General features: G+C 36.5%; 1 protein-coding gene across 1 annotated transcript; it reads right to left on the reverse strand.

Annotated features, from left to right (window-relative positions):
• Positions 1-400: 400 nt before the first annotated feature.
• On the reverse strand, positions 401-5,505 carry LOC112554397 (mannose-binding protein C-like). The gene is made up of 5 exons (XM_025222157.1): positions 5,091-5,505; positions 4,863-4,975; positions 2,924-3,058; positions 1,691-1,780; positions 401-633 (listed from the first exon to the last, which is right to left on the reverse strand). Exons 1-5 carry the CDS (start codon positions 5,309-5,311, stop codon positions 401-403), a joined length of 792 nt encoding a protein of 263 aa, XP_025077942.1. The 5' UTR covers positions 5,312-5,505.
• Between the last annotated feature and the right edge of the window lie 11,681 nt (positions 5,506-17,186).

The raw sequence follows: 17,186 nt of genomic DNA on the forward strand, positions 1-17,186 counted from the left end.
GCAGAAATGTTTTTTCTGTTAGTACGGACCAGCATGTGGCCTCGGCTTGTTTAGAATACTTACCACTGAGCTGATGTTAATTCTTAATAAAAAGCTGTTGAAAATGAAACAAATGAGTTTATTAATCCAGAGTCATTAAGTGAAATTGGAATAAATTGAACTAGACTAAGAAAAGAAGTATATGTCACAGACACTCGAGTACACCCAGACGCCTGGACATTTTAGCGTTCTTTTCTTCACAAAAAAACTCTGCCTCTTTTGAAGGTCTATATCCATTTATTGATACTATCTAAATTTAATTAATAAAAATACACAATACCTTTTTAAATAATAATTTTCCAGTAGGCATACATTAGTCAATTCTTACCAAAAATATTGTCGAAAGTTTAGTCAATGAATATTAAAACTTGTTCCAAGCCATCTTACATCTCTCGCAGACTGAACTGCAGGTGTAATTGCAGGGGACATCATTCCACAGACCGGACAGTCTAATGGTTCCACAGTCTTCCATTGTCCCTAGGTAGTTATTCGGTTCTCCTTGCCTCCAGTTGGTATAGGACAAGGGTCTTCCGCTGGTGAACACCCAGTTTCCATCGTGCGCAATGTCGTTGATTCCTATCAAAGCTACTGTCACTAAAACAAATCAAGATATTAACACCTCAGCGGTAATTTTTGTGGGCCTAAAATGATTATTTCTTTCATTCGTCTTATTAAAACGACCATAATGTACCTTGTGTATACAGCTATCACTTTTTTCCTAAGGCACTACCTGTTAGTTATGTATATTTTAGAAAGTTTAACTGTTTGGCAGTTCTGAAAAGAGAAGACTTTGTCAACTGTCAAGGCATTAAAACACTACGAAAATACAAAACCAGGGAAGAAAATGACTTTTTCTCAATAATGTTTAATCTATAAAGCCATAGTAACCATTCACGCACTGTTCACCACATATACTGTAAGAAAATTCTAGGTTATGTTTAATATTTAAAATCACAGGTAGAATTTCTGGACTGGCCATTACATATATTGCTAAATAATTTAGAAAGGAAACTGACAGTGAACTGTTTTAACAGGTGAAGCAGTTATTACAAGTGAGCAGGGAGTGAGCAGATATGACAAGTAAGCACGAATGACAGCTAAGGTCTTCGGTGTTGAAACTAGTTAGCAAGAGTTTGAAGATCTTTAGAAAACCTCATAAGCAGACCTTTACTACCAGCAGACAAAAGTTCTCACTCCTAGCGACCGTGCAAGGGAAAGAAGCTTATTCTTATAAACTGAAGTCTAAACAGGGACATAACCGTTGGTATTATATTTGTGGGTAAATACACTATGTTATATTTGGATTTACAAATTATTTCCTCGTTTTGTAACGTTTTTAGCAGCGTTTTGTAGGGGGAGTTCTAGAATGACTACATCTCCACATGAAATGTTCTGAATATGTCCTTACAAACTTTGCTGCTAGTCTAGTAAATGTTGTAATCGACTATGAAGCAGAAAGTCGCTGGTTCGACGCCTTGGCTTGAAAACTTCTGTCGACCAAGTCCAGCTGAAACGGGTACCTGATTATTCAGACGACGCAAAGGTGGCAGAAGACGAGGATTAACCTACTGTACTAGATGGTTGACTATTCAAATTTACTTTATTGTACTTTCGGATTATCTTCATCTTAGCCTTTGTCAGTTTCTCTTACCCCCTTTCATGCGGATTAAATTGTAAACAAAATCATTTTCTTCTGCAGAGTCGATTTCGACTAGGTGACTCATGAATTTCTGCAAAAGCTCTGCAACGATTAAAAAGAGTCAAGTAGTGCAATGAGTTTTTTTCTTTATTGTGTGAAAAGAAAGATATAGTAAACGTAACATTACAACATTTACCGTTTTTAAGTTTCATAATCATTTCATAATCTATGTTGCATGTGTAAGGCTATGAAGGAAGTAAGTATTATTTTTTTCAGAATGTAGATGAAAACCACACAAAAATCGTAAGCAAAATGTAAAATGTAACTAAAATGTTAGGGGACACGTTGTTGTAAAATAAATACAAGTTCAAATATGTAAACTAACCTACAACTAGCACATGTGAAATTGTAATGTTCCCACCATACAGAAATACAGATTATAAACGATGAATTTTCTTCCCGAAACATAGAACTATACAATTTGTTCAAGTCCGTTATAAGTCCTGTTCTTTTTTTTTCTCCAAATCGTTTTTAAGACTTTACAATCTTTACCTTAGAAACAGAAATAGTGCATTGTCCTTGCTAACACCTGACACAACATCACTGGAGCCAGGCATAGAGATTTATTCTTCGCTCACTTTAAGCGTACTTCCTGTGGTGTGGATTTTTATAAGCAGGCAACCAAGTGTAACTGTCTAAGTAAATACATGAATTGTAAATGTTGGATTATATTTTATTGACCAATAGTATTAACATAGGTGCGAACATACCTGAGCGTCCAACCAGTTGAGTGACCTACTAATAAAAAGGTAACAAGAGTTGCTGAACAGACTCCACGATGGTGGACACCAGGTCTCTGCAGGCAGAAGAATAAAAGAAGGTTTTAACACTTGTATGGTAGCCGGGATTTTGACAGGCAAGAAAATGAGAGCGAGTTTTTAGACACTTCCGACTCTTATTTCATAGAATATTACCTTCTAGAACTCTTGACATGTCTTCCACACAGGGTTTATGCTCATTAAGAACTTGTACCTAGGTTCCTGCCATCTACAGCGATAATATTTAAATAAGATAAACGAATGATTAGGTCATTGTGTGAGGTCGCTATAAAACATGCCAAGTTAAGTAAGTTCCCGTAAGGCTAACCGGCAATGGTGTAGCTGATGAGAGCTGATATCAGGGAATCGAAAATATTCATTGTGCTCTAACTACAATGTTAATAAAGTTGAGCAGGAAAACACATACCATTTTTCTGTAAAGTTGTTTCGATAAATGAAAGCCTTGTCTTCAGGCTCAGCATCTCGTCCTGCAGAGACTTAATGATGCCTGCCTGTTCTTCGATAGTAATTTCCAAGTTGAGAAGGTTAGCGGAAACATTTCCTTGTAACCAGAAACAAACTTTAACAGTTTAGGCACGAAATAATTCTACAATTTACTTGACACAGAAACTTTTTAATTGGAATAGAAATGAGCTTTGAAATCTGGTTTTCCACAGGGGTTTTCTGAATTGCAACCTTTCAATAGTTATTATCACGCAGATCGTAGATCGTAAATTGATGTATTTGTACTAAATAAGTGCATATACATGAAAAATAAAATAAAACAGCTCTCACTTTTGACGTATTATACCAAATACCTGTGTTGCCTGTTACTTTTGGTTTTTTAGTGTATTCCTCAATTTTTGACCTTCCTCTGATCTCAGTGTTGCAGGATAAAGTAGATATAGGGCTGTATTACACATTCCTATTATTGCGAGGTAAATAACGGCTAGTCCATCGTAGTACTTACACAGTACATCTTTGCGACTTCTGCCAGTGACAATATCGAGAAAGTTTCGCAAGATAAACAACAAAATGGACGGCGTTTGAAACTCAAAACCGTTGTGTTTGACAGAAACTTTCTTGCCCCACAACCCGATCAGAGGCAGCGCCTAGAAAGTAAATTAACTATTATATAACACGTGTGGAGTTTTACAGATGAGGGTCACAAAATTAGGGACATTCTTTCAACACCAGCAAAAGCTATTGTCTTATTGGTCGTGAAATTCTAGTTTTCGGGACGAAAGTGTTTTGGGCAGGAAAACAAAAGAGACCCGCAAAACAATAATCAGCTCTCCTCTATGTTCAAAATACAATTTGAAACAAACCCAATTATCACATATTATGTGGAATCTTCAAGACGAAAGAAGTCAACAGATTAATTGTAAAGGACATATAAATATAGACTTACCACATAAAAGCAAATTTCGACCATCAAATGTGTGAATATCATAAAGACCCACTGTTTTAACCTTAACAATGTCTTTATTCGAAAATTCCAGTGAATTAAAGAGCGTTTATACGTAAGCTCTACTTGGACATACTTTGCACTTTATTTATCTAGGATCATTGCAATATTATGACAATGGCAATCAATGTCTTTGCTTTCAGCCAATAATCGTGATTATAGGTGGTTTAAGTATTTTGCATTATTATTTGGAGATGGATGAAAAGAATCGTAATAATGCGTTATTTATGCGATGAAAGCTTGTGTTTTCTTTCGAGACACGTTCATTTACACCTTCCTTTAAGTTTATTATTAGTTAATAAGGAGAAAATATGTGACCATTAGCGTGACATTGAAGTGAGATGTGAAATGAGGGTAGAGTGTAATTAAATGGTCTCAGAAACACAACAGAAATATAAAAATGAAAGAAATGCGTTTCTTTCCTGAATTTGAACCTAGTAAATATTTGCAGTACAATACTGGTACTATACAATCGCACCATTCCTTCCGATAGACAACATTTCAAGTTTAAGTTAACACAGACTAACCTGTGACAGTCGGCAAAGTATACTTTATTTCTCGTAAAGTGAATGAGTATTATTCGTCTCATTCTAAAGCTGAAACTTTCATATAAGTCGTCTACAACTTTCTAACAATTGTCTCAGTCGCGAGTGTACCTTGATTTCTAACGATGTTGTTATGCTACACACGTATGCTAATGAATACTTCGTATGTTGTAAACCTTATTCTATAACTTGATATTTATATAATACTTTTACTCACTACTGCAGTGATACTTATCTTTACAATAATATGTGTCGTGTTCCATAGCTTTTTATTTTCAGGAAGTATTACCCCTATTACAATAAGTATTAACTGTTCAATCTTACTTCTTTCATAAAAAAAGGGTTGGACATACCTGAGGCAGGAACACAAGGGACTTTGGCCTTCAGCTCAGAGCGCAGGGCGGATAACTCACTCCTGATTGAAGTTATGTCGCACACACCTGCCGCATCGCTGTTTGCAGGTGGACTGAAGTGAAATATAAATAAACACATCTTATTGAATGTTATATAACGTGACACATATTATACACAAGAGCAAAATTGTTGACGGCTTACAAAAATTTCTCAAAAAGTTTCTCTACCTGCGAATCTTGCGCTCTTTAGGTGACGTGTAGCTGTTCAGCCTGTCTCCATATGTTTCTGACTGCTGTTCTGTTCCGGCTATTTTCTCCAACGGAGCCTTTACGTCGGCCGGCAAATCACGGGGAACATTGCTTATCTCTTGTGGAGCACCTCGATGTCGTTGTAGAGCCAGTAAAGAAACCAGGATCGGGAGGAGGAAGGTAGTTATTGTGTGCAGCATTGTCTTCCCTTAGACGTACGTAGATAATTGATGGCTTGGTGGCTTTTTGCGCACTCAGCGACAAAAATACTACTACTACTACTCATGTAGCCCTGAAAGGGGAAGAGAGAAATGACCAAATGCAGGGCCAAGATCCGGTAACAAGACCATTGCCTTTGCGACACCGGTCACCGCTTAACTGATTGGAGAATTATTCAAAGACAGCTCATTACAAACGAATATCACTACAAATCACGTTTAGGTAATGACAGTCTCTGTATCGTTGGCCTGTACTAAGCCTATGACTAAGATATTAAGGAAGGATGTATAATGTTAATAATGATGTTTATCGCTATCGAGGGTCTCAAGGGCTTTGTATACATAAACTGACATAGACGAAGGGTTTCAAGCTCACACATTGCTTAGGGGAGGCAGTAAATGTACCTTCAGACATACAGCGCCACAACAAACACTCTCTCTTTCTATCCTTCTCTTTCTTTCTCTCTCTCTCTTTCTCTCTCTTTCTTTCTCTTTCTCGCTCTTTCTTTCTCTTTCTCTCTCTCACAAGTAGAGGGAGGCTGAGAGATAATACTCAGAGTTGACAGTAAAGAAACAAAAGTGTGTAGGTGGTGAGATTATCAACATTGTGTCAACACTTTTGCCACGTGTACATTCCTAGCCTGCCTGGCACTGCTGAACCAGCTGTAATTTCATGAAGTTTAACAATTCTCTTCTTTCCGACGTTGTTTCCCTTTAAAGTACAAATAAAAGAATGTATTCATGTATATTCCTGCGTTTAAGTGCAACCATGTGTGCTTATATATGGTTCAAACGGGCTTTCGCACGTAAATATAAAATATGTTACAAAACTCCAACTTGACCATGGTTTTATTGAATGTGTATAGCAATTATGATTATGGCAAGTAATTTTGTTTACATCAGCGTTCTAAGGCAAGTGTATATGCACTATAGTACTTTTCCCGTATCAGGTCAGCATCAAACAACTGCCAAAGCTTAGTGCAGACCTCAGGGCCTTCATTGGACAATTGCTGTTATCTTGTCATGTGTTTACTGCCAGACTTCCTGAGTACGAGTATACCAACGTCCTTAGTAAGCGAGTGTAAGACAGAAATAAATACTATAAGAAGTGGTATTAAGACAATCTCAAGAAGTTTCAGTGATAAGACTGATCAATATTTAATAAATACTATAAGAAGTGGTATTAAGACAATCTCAAGAAGTTTCAGTGGTAAGACTGATCAATATCTAATAAATACTATAAGAAGTGGTATTAAGACAATCTCAAGAAGTTTCAGTGATAAGACTGATCAATATCTAATAAATACTATAAGAAGTGGTATTAAGACAATCTCAAGAAGTTTCAGTGGTAAGACTGATCAATATCTTCATGTGACACTCAGATGTGTGTTAACGCTGGCTCTCAACAACCTTTACGAATGCTGCTGAATGTCGGAGCGCAGAGTTATTAAAAACTGTCGATAAAACAACCTCCGAATGATATAATGATATCAATGTTGACTAATTACCCAAAACCACTTTTTAACATAGTAATCTCCCAAGATAAAAAGAAAAAGGCTCATTTCTAAATAGGTTTTACCGCAGAATCTGACTAGAAGTCTGCTAAGGGCAGAGGGGAGCTGGTGTAGCCAGACCACCGATGTGAAGAGGATCCTGCCATAGTCGGTGTATTTTCTTTTACAAATGTCTGGACACATATCAAAGCATCACACTTGGATATCGACTTTTGAGTCTGCTGAAGTGGACTGGTGGAGGTAGAGGGAGGGCTGGGTATGGAGGTTTGGTCAGCGCTATCATGTTCTCATCATGCCGGACGTGACTGGTGTCGGAAGGCCGACTGTTTACTACACATGTACATTTATTACACTTCAGGAAGTCGTAGTAGGTAAGATATGAAGCTGTCTTTAAACCCTAGTTCTCGTCTCTTCTTTAAGCTGTCTCATATTGACGTTCACTGTTCACACGACAGAACTCCCTCACTCTGGGAGATTCCTCATATGAAAGGGGAAGAAGTCTGATCCTATTTTGTTTCTTCTTGTCATTCACTGACCATTCACATGTACACAACTCTAAAATGTACACTTTTGTAGATTCTAATTATGCTCACTTTTCCTGCTGTTATTAAATCTTGAAGAATTATCAATATAGACACTTGAACTGTCAACACATTGTGTATGACTTGAAGACAATGACCTTAGAACGTTTTTTCTTCTTCTATCCATTTCAGATTTACAGAAAGTACGAATGGTCATGTGTCTCTACATCTACTGTGAGACAATCAGCGCCTTTGGAATCATTTATATACTTTACACGATGATCGATAGCATAAATATCCTCTAAAGTAATTATAACCAGAATTTCAGACCCAAGGTACACCTACAGAAGTGTAATCGGCAGACTATTCCAGTGTCCTGCTGTCTTGTCCCTAAGTCCCTCGCTACATGGACCCACCTCTTGCTCCAACGCAGACACGTAGAAATCATAATCGTTCAAATATAAAAGCACCATTTTTTCTAAGAAGAGGACTTTTACAACACACCGAATGTCTATTTTCGGAAAAAAATCCGTTTAATGTCATGTAATGAAAACAGGCTTTCTTTTGAAGCAAATATGCCTTGTGTCAACGAAGCATATTTTTATTTATCCTTCTGGAAAATAATGCTAACATCGTTTAAGTGTGTCGCTCACTTTGTCTATTTATTCAACACGGAGAGTTCTCTGGTTTTTTCTTTCACCTTCTTCATCCGCCAAACGTCTCTATTTAGAGACTTTTCATGTCCTCGTGGTAAACAGAGAAAGACAAATAAAGGCTTGAAAAGCTGCGTATAAATGATACAACTTTCTTTCAGAGCTCACACAAAACGTTTTTACTTACAACTTAAACAGTTTGTGCTAAATAAGTGCATAAATATGTGTAAATCCTTATGCGAGAAGTTATAAAAACGTTTGTAGTGGAGAAACAACTGAAGTCTTCGGCGACTGTAGCAGACAAAAGGTAAACTAGTTCAGAGTGGACATGACGATGATTGTGCCAAAACCTATTTTCTGCAATCTTTAAAAATGGAAGACAAAGTGCAGACGACAGGTATGTCAAGCAACAATCGTTCTTTTGTTTTTTTTTTTTACATTACGTGTTGTCGAGCGTCTTACAATGGCTACACTACGTAAATACAGGCACGTGCAGCACGGGGTCTTTATTAGTGTATGTTTGTAATTATTAGAAGTGAGTTAAAGACAATGTATTAGCATAAAAAAGATAAAGTAGCGTTGCAGTATATCTATTGACAGAATATTGTACTGAGTGTACTTTATACAAAATAATCTTTTACATGATCTTTTAATATATAGATATTGATAATTCTGACATTTATTTTGCAGATTCCGTGAAAATGGTAACCATTACCGCTTCAAACTTTAAAGGAGTTACCAACTGAAATTAATGTTCAATAGATAGGCCAGGATAAAAAAAAACTATGATTAACATTACTAATACCCTGTGGATTCAACTATTCTTGTCTACACTTTCTAAGCGCCGATTTGATCATGTTATGGAAAGGTACCAAAGTGCTGTCGGAAATCACCTGTCCAGCTTTGTTAGTCTTTGGAACCTTTGGCAGTGTGATGACTATCATTATTTTTCGGCGCCTTGAAGCTCGTACTGATGTGAGTGTGTACTTCACGGCGTTGGCGGTGTCAGACGTGGTTATTCTGTATTTTGATTTAATCCCAAATATTTGGCTGCCCATTCAGTTTGGTATTTACGCTGACAGGTTGTATTATCTTTTGTATTTAATTCAGTACTACGTTTTGAATGTTTCCCTGGCGATGTCGTCGTGGTGTGTGGCTATACTGACTGTACAGAGAGCTGTCTCTGTAGCCTTTCCCATCGTTTAAGTTCACTTTTCATCAGCCGGAAACCAAAAGCTAATGTCTGCGTTATTGCTGGAATAATACTGTTGTCATATTCGCACAATTTTTGCCTTATTAGATATTTAGATCCTTCAATGAACGCTTCGATTAATACCGATTATTATTATATATTTTATGTATACGTGTGGTCCTGGGTTGAAGTCTTGATTTCGTCCATCATTCCTTGCACATTGCTGGTAGTGTCCAACTGTGTCCTGGTGAGACAGGTGCTGATGTCGGTGACATTTGCACGACTGAGACTTACATCCACAGCACATACTGTGCAGGTCAGGTCACGGGAAAAGAAAGTTTCATCACTCACAACACTGGTGATTGCTTTGTCATTGACCTTTGTAGTCCTGACATGCCCAGATCACTTACTTTTATTTATACTTAAGTTTCTTCAAAGCTATGATGAGACTAATATATTCGTGAAGAACACCGTCTATATCATCCTCCACCTCTGTCATCTCATGGGCAACGCTTCACATTTTTATTTATATTGCATGAGTGGTTACAAGTTTCGGTCAGAGGCGGTGAAAATCTTAACAGGTTGCAAGAGAACATCAGCTTTCTCTGACAATTTCAACAGTTTTAATTTACAAACAATACCTGCTAGTTCTACTGAGTGTAAAAAAAGCTTATACAATTAGCAACAGAATCGAGATGAATGTCTCTGGTTATAATCTCGTCCTCGATTGAAATCGTGAAATAAAAAGTAAACCCTGACTCAATCTAGCTTGTCGGGTCCAGTTAACGGATATATAATCTCGGTAAAGACTGTTATGAATTACAAAAGACAAGAGAAAATTGCCATCCAAAGTAAACAACACCCAAAATAGTAGACAATTAGGAAATATTGCAGGTGTTTTTTTGATTCCAAAGATAATAGATTAAACACTTGATACACGGTTCATAAACTAGTATACTAAATAGCTGTAAGAGAGAATTTTTCATCTTCAGGCCTCTTTTGGAGTAATGAGTAGGGAGGATTGGTAGATCTGTCGGATGGATCGAGTAAAGGAGGGATATGTTTAATACTGAACTTTTTTCGGATAAACAGCCATGCCAAGAAACCTCGTAAAATTTCAGTATAAACGAGACCCAAACGTTTGTGTATTTTGCCGAGGGCAGACTTGCCTTAATGAGACTTGTAATTGTAAATGATAAACTACGTCGAGTATCTGTATGTACAGAAACTAATCAAGAACGTCGATATGAATAAAATTATGTGTAGTTTTATATTGTATTGAAACCTCGGTTTGGTATGTCTAGAGATTTATGTTTAGCGTGCACCTTCAACTACAATTTATTTCACCATTATTTTTATTATTGCCCACATGACACTATAACATTTCTTAATTTATTTTATTATTTGAACCTTAAAATACTAAGGGTTTTTATAGTAACACTGGAAAAAAGCCTTCCATAACGTGCTTGGTAATTATCTCCTTGATTATATTAATTTTTTTATAAACCAATGGTAAAGACGAAGTTAAAAAGGGTTATACGCTATATTTCTAAGTATAATGATATAAATATATGTGTATAGCATGGTAAATTAACCTAACATAAGAATATCTGCTAGTTTCATGATCATACTGTGTATTAATAAAAAAAAATACAGCTTACACTTTATTAATGAGATGTAACAATTTAAGGAGATGTAAGAATTTACAAAAAATGTATGTCAGTAGGAGAAAAAGCAGACGAACTGTGACATTATCCGAGTCCTTTTCTTTTTATGTGCTTAGAGTTTTGCACTTATTAGAGCAGCACACGATTACCTACACGATAAAAAAACACCAATGCATATGACTAAGGGGATAAAGAATGATGTATTAATAAAAGTAATTATGTTCAATGATGTAACACTTCCATTCTACACAAGGCCAGTCACAAAGCCTTTTATATTTTTAATACATAATCTCACATAGAAGAAGGATTTTGAGGCATTGTCTAGCGAAGAGAAGAAATCTTCTTTCCACGCTCTCTCTCTCTCTCTCACTCCCCTATGCACACACAGTGACAGAAAGGAAGAGATCAAGCCAGGTGTAAGATGACTGGTTGATGCTATTTTACGGAGTCGACAACAAAATAACATTACGGCAGTCTGGCCCTGAAAACATGTGCAGAGAGAAATGACAAATGCAGGGGTGAGACCTGGCAACAACATTCGTGCCTCTGAGACAAGTTTACTCAAATGTCACTTCCGATGTTTAACATGACAGAAACAGGAAACGTGTGGTAGCACTTAGTGACCGACTGGCGGCACTATTAAAATGTTACATTATATAATATATTAAAAGACAAATCATATGAAATTGTGTCACGATAAAAGGATCGATGGATAGTTGTTAAATAGATATCTCATAAAATACCTGATCTAAGTAATTTCAACGATTTAAATTATTGATTTTTTAGAGATACTTCCAGTGGTCTGAAAATATTGAAATTTATTTGCGCTGCTCTATTTTTATGTTGTTACTAATAAAATAGTAATTACTAATTTCATTGTACTGTAGATGTCATAAACTACACTATTTCATGACTGTGTCAATTAAAAATAAATCACTGAAATAAGCAACAAACCTTTTTCTAGTATCTCTTCAAGACCGTCAACTCGAAAAAAGTCTGATAAATATTCAAGAAGTTCTAGTATGGTAATTTGTTACCTTCTCATTCACTGAACATCCACATGTACACAACTCTAACAGGTACAGTGGTGTAGATCCTAGTTGTGCTCACTTTTCCTGATGCTATTAAATGTTATTAAATTCTGTGGAAAGTAGAAATATAGAAAATCGAGTTGTCATCTCAGGTCTTGTATATGACTTAAAGAGAATTTAATGTTTTCATTTTTCTCTATATATTTCCGACCACATATGTAGAAAGTGCAAACATCTTTCACCTCTGCATTTACTGTGAGCTAACGCCCCCTTGGAGCCTTTATATATATATATATTGTGGGATACACGGAGGATCAATAGCTTAAATATCCTCTAAAATAATTATCAACCTCTTTTCAAAACGAGTGTTTGTTGGCAACAGGCTACATCTACAGAGGTATAATTGGTATACTATTGGAATGTCCCGCTCTCTCGTGTCCTTTTCTCAGTTACTCCCTAACCAAACAGAGACCCACCTCTCCCCACACACAAACACACATTCAATCATATCCAGATACACGGGCATCCAGTCTCCTCCCCACAGCCCATAAAACAGTTTTTGACAATGAACTAGCTATGAATCAATTGCTCAAATATAAACGCCCCGTTATTTTAAGAAGAGAACTTTTGCAAAAGACTGACTGTGTACTTTCTAAAGAAACCGTATTTAGTGTCATTCGATGAAAGTATGATTTCTTTGAAGCAAATATATCTTGTGTCGACGGAGCACAATTTTCATCCTAACTGAAAATAATGCAAACATAGTTTGAGTGGGTCGCTTAGTTTGTCTATTTTTTCAACCTGGACAGGTCTGGGCTTTTCTTTCCATTGACGTGCTGTCAGGTCTTTATCTTTTCTATTTGTTGTTTATCTTGCGTTCAGTGGTTTTGTACAAATGTCTCTATTTCGAGATTCTACATGGCTTCGTAGGAAACATAAAAAGATAAATAAAGGCTCAAATTACTGTAAATTTAAAATATTTTTCAAAATTCCTTCGACAGGCTTTTACCTACAACTTAAACAGACGGTCTGTAGTAAATAAGCTTATTTGTAAACTATTACTTGCCACTTAAATATGTAGTTACACCAATTATTACAACGTTGTTTCTAATCATTGTATATTTATCTTTAATATCTGAAGTTTTATAATTCTCCTCTTATCTGGGTAGGCAGCCAAAAAATATTGAAGACAACATACTCGTCTTTGCTTAGGAATAGTAAAAAATATTATTCAGATTTCTTTACGGAGATCTTGTTTGCATACCTTTCTCAACGAAGTTCTAAGAATGGAAATTTTCAAGTTAACAAACATTCAAATGAATGCTTTGACTAAACTAATTTTCTGCAGTCTCTAGAAATAGAGGACATGGCCCTAAGTGATTCAGTGCAGACGACAGGAGTGATGCGACAATGGTTGTTCTAAGTGTGGTGGTGATTCTTTCAATGGCTACACTACGTAAATACCAGTACGTGTTGTATGCGATCTTTTTAGTGCAGTTTCGTAATTAAAAACAATTAACTAAAGACAAAGGAGCTCAAGCTGAAGTTTAAACGATAATAAGATGAAAAGTTGAGTGCATAAAAGACAATTATATCAGTTAGATATTAAAATGTCGATATCGATAGTTCTAACACTTACTTTTGCTTTTACAGATTCTATGGAAACGGTAGCTCTTACAGCATTATATTTTGGAAGAGTTAACAAACGAAATTATTGCGAAATATTTAATTAGTGTCAGGAACCAGATGAACCATGATCAACATTACCGATGAGCCCTGGGGACTCAACAATTCTCGTCTCCTCGTTTTAAGAGCAGATATGTTTATAATATACCAAGCCACAAAGCTGCTGATGCAGATCGCCTGTCCTATTTTATTAGTCTTCGGAACCTTTGGCAGTGTGATGACCATCATTATTTTTCGGCGACTGAAATATTGCACTGACGTGAGTGTGTACTTCACGGCGCTAGCAGTGTCAGACATAGTTGTCCTGTATCTTGATTTAATCCCAAATATATGGCTACCGATTCAGTTTGATATTCACATGGAAAGGTTTCATTATGTGTTTTATATAATTAAATACTACTTTCTGAGCGTTTCCACGGCGATGTCGTCGTGGTGTTTGGCGATACTGACTGTACAGAGAGCTGTCTCTGTAGCCTTTCCTCATCGTTTTAATTTATTTGACATGAACCGGAAACAAAAAGTTAATGTCTGCGTTATTGCTGGAATAATACTGTTGTCTTACTCTCACATTTTTTACATAATTAGATATCTTGATCCTTCAATGAACGCTATAATTGGAACCGATCATTATTATTTATTTTATGTATACGTGTGGACTTGGGTTGAAATTTGATTTCGTCCATCATTCCATGCACATTGCTGGTAGTGTCCAACTGTGTCCTGGTGAGACAGGTGCTGATGTCCGTGACATTTGCACGACTGAGACTTACATCCACAGCACACTCTGTGCAGGTCAGGTCACGGGAAAAGAAAGTTTCATCACTCACAACGCTTCTGATTGCTTTGTCATTGACCTTTGTACTCCTAATATGCCCAGATCGTTTTCTTTTATTTTAATTCAGTTTCTTGCAAGCGATGATGACGTTGATATGTTTGTTATGAACATAGTCTATGCGATCCTCCACCTCTTGCATGTCATCGGCAATGCTACCCACTTTTACTTGTATTGCATGAGTGGTTACAAGTTTCGGTCAGAGGCGGTGAAAATCTTAACACATTGCAGAAAAGCAGTTTCTTGGTCTGGCGATTCCAGCAGTTTCGATTCATAAACAATATCTTCTATGTCTATAAAATAAAAGATATAGCTAGTTCTAAAAAATGTGTTAAAAAAGGCTGAGACAATTAGCAGCAAGTCTTATAGGAATTAGTGTTCCTTGTTTGAAAGCCTGAAAAACGTAAACCCTGAATTAAACTTGTCAAGTCCAGTTCTACCTAAAATCTGGATAAAGACAGTGGTGACTTACCCTAGACAAGAGAAAATCCATCCGAAGTAAACAACTCGTCAAATAGTACACAATTAGGAATTATTGCAGGGTGTTTTTTGGATCCCAAAGAATAAATGAAAAATTAGGCACAACGTTAATGAACTAGTATACTACATACTAAACAGCTTTAAGTTAGAGAAATTCTAATATTTTGGTCTCTTAGCTGTAATTACTAAGAGGATTAAAGCTAAGATTTCAAAGCCGCGACAAAAAGTTGTTGTTGGTTGACTAAATAGCTCGCGTGCCGCACGTCTGTCGGGTGGATGGAGTAAGAGAAGGGTATGTTCAGGGTTTATTTCTGTGTCGATACACGGCAGTCAAGAAAGCTATGGCGAGAAATTTATGCTTAGCATAATTATAACTTTTATTTACAGTCAGCTACAGTTTGTATAGCTTTTAGTTTTATTATTACACAGGTGAGACGTATGACATTATATGATTTTTCCTTAAAACCCTTAGGGTTTTTATCGTTAAGATTCACTAAGATACTTCGTAATTGTCATCTTGATGGTAGTAATTGTTTATAAACTTTCAGCAAAGTTAAAAAGTGGTTAAAAGATAAAATGCGATATGTTTATTTATTTCATTTTTCAGAAAAGTATATATATAATGTATATCCGTAAATCGACCGAGTACAAATATCAGCGACTTTAATTGTCTTTCTTATTAATTAAGCGAATAATATGCAATCTGTATTTTAGTAAAGTTTTTCTTCCAGCACGAGTGTCCTTTCTAAAAGTGTTATTTCAGCCCGTAGAAGACATAGTGTGACATGATCGGAGTCCTGATCATGTTCTTGGTTTCCTGGTTTGCGCATATTTTGATGAGATTTCGCGTTTAATTATCGAATCGTTGACTTGAAAAAAATACATCTAACGGGTTAGGAATGCAGAAAATGCTAATGATTATTCACTGTCTGTAGTGTTCGTTATGTGCTTTTGTCACAGACGCTCACATGCGCCCAACACTCAGGCAGTCGCCCGGACATTAGTGAGTACATATTCATTCTGAACAAAGACAACTATGTCTGCCTCTTGCAGTCTTGTCTAAGTTTTAATTATGAAAAAAATGTTACAAAACTACCTGTGTAAAAATAACACAATAAAAGGAAAAGGAAAATATCTTAACTCAATTACAATCCAAAGATTCTAACGGACATATTGTACTAGCAAGTGTTTGGGGTCTGGATCTGAAAAATAATAGTTCAGTGAGTAATCACAATGTCGCTGTCGAACAACGCTCACACAATGATGTACTCAGGACACAGTGCGGACTCTGAATCTACTTATGTATATATGTATATACCAAGAATACCAAAGTAAAGCGGCCACCTCTAGAGAATAGGCATTGAACTCCGGCGCCGCCTCTAGCATGCGGTGACCCACCATCTTTTCTTTGCTGCAAAAACAACAACAACAACAACAACAACAACAACAACAACAACAACAACAACAATAAAAACATTTATATAGCACTTTTCTAATGATTTTCTCAGAGAGCTTTTAGTAAAATTGTGCAGTGACCAATCCACGTAATCTGAATCACTTAGAACCATGTACCCGAATTCACATGTAACAGACTCGCTCACTTCTACAACACACACACACACACCTAATCATAAAGTAAATACAGAAACATGCACATCCATGTTCACGACAGGGTGGCAGCGAATTTGCAATAAATATGCCTTAAGTTTGGACTCAAAGCTTGTAATGCTGACTCTTGTGTTAGCAAAACTGATCCGTCGAAGGTCCCTTGTTTTATGAAATTTTTATTGTTCACATCTCCTCCTAGGATTAGTTGCTCCTATGGCTGGTTACTCCTATGGTTGGATGCATTTTCTCTCGATGAAGTCCCGGCAGCTTATTATTTTTCATTGCTGTTACTGTCTCTTGTTTAAATAGAGAAGATATATTTTTTCTTGTCAGTCTGGATTACACTGTAATGATGTTTTATATTTATTCAGCATTACGTTAACCAACTGTGCCTAGGATGAGATTATTGGTGACCTACCTCCCAGACGTTTGGATAACCAAAGAGGAGGTTACTTTCACATTATAATATAATAGCAAACTTATGATCATTGGCATCAGCGCAACAGAAACCTCTATGAACGGGGTGAGATGCTCGAAGAGGTAAACAGCTCCAAGTACTTGGGAGCCTCCTCCCCAAGGACGGTAGCTCCGCAACAGACATCCTCATCAGGATCACATCAGCAACAGTGGTATTGGCGAGGATGGACAGGGTCTTTCACAGCCATACATCTGC

Source organism: Pomacea canaliculata, linkage group LG13 (assembly GCF_003073045.1).
Source record: "Pomacea canaliculata isolate SZHN2017 linkage group LG13, ASM307304v1, whole genome shotgun sequence".
Lineage (NCBI taxonomy): Eukaryota > Metazoa > Mollusca > Gastropoda > Architaenioglossa > Ampullariidae > Pomacea > Pomacea canaliculata.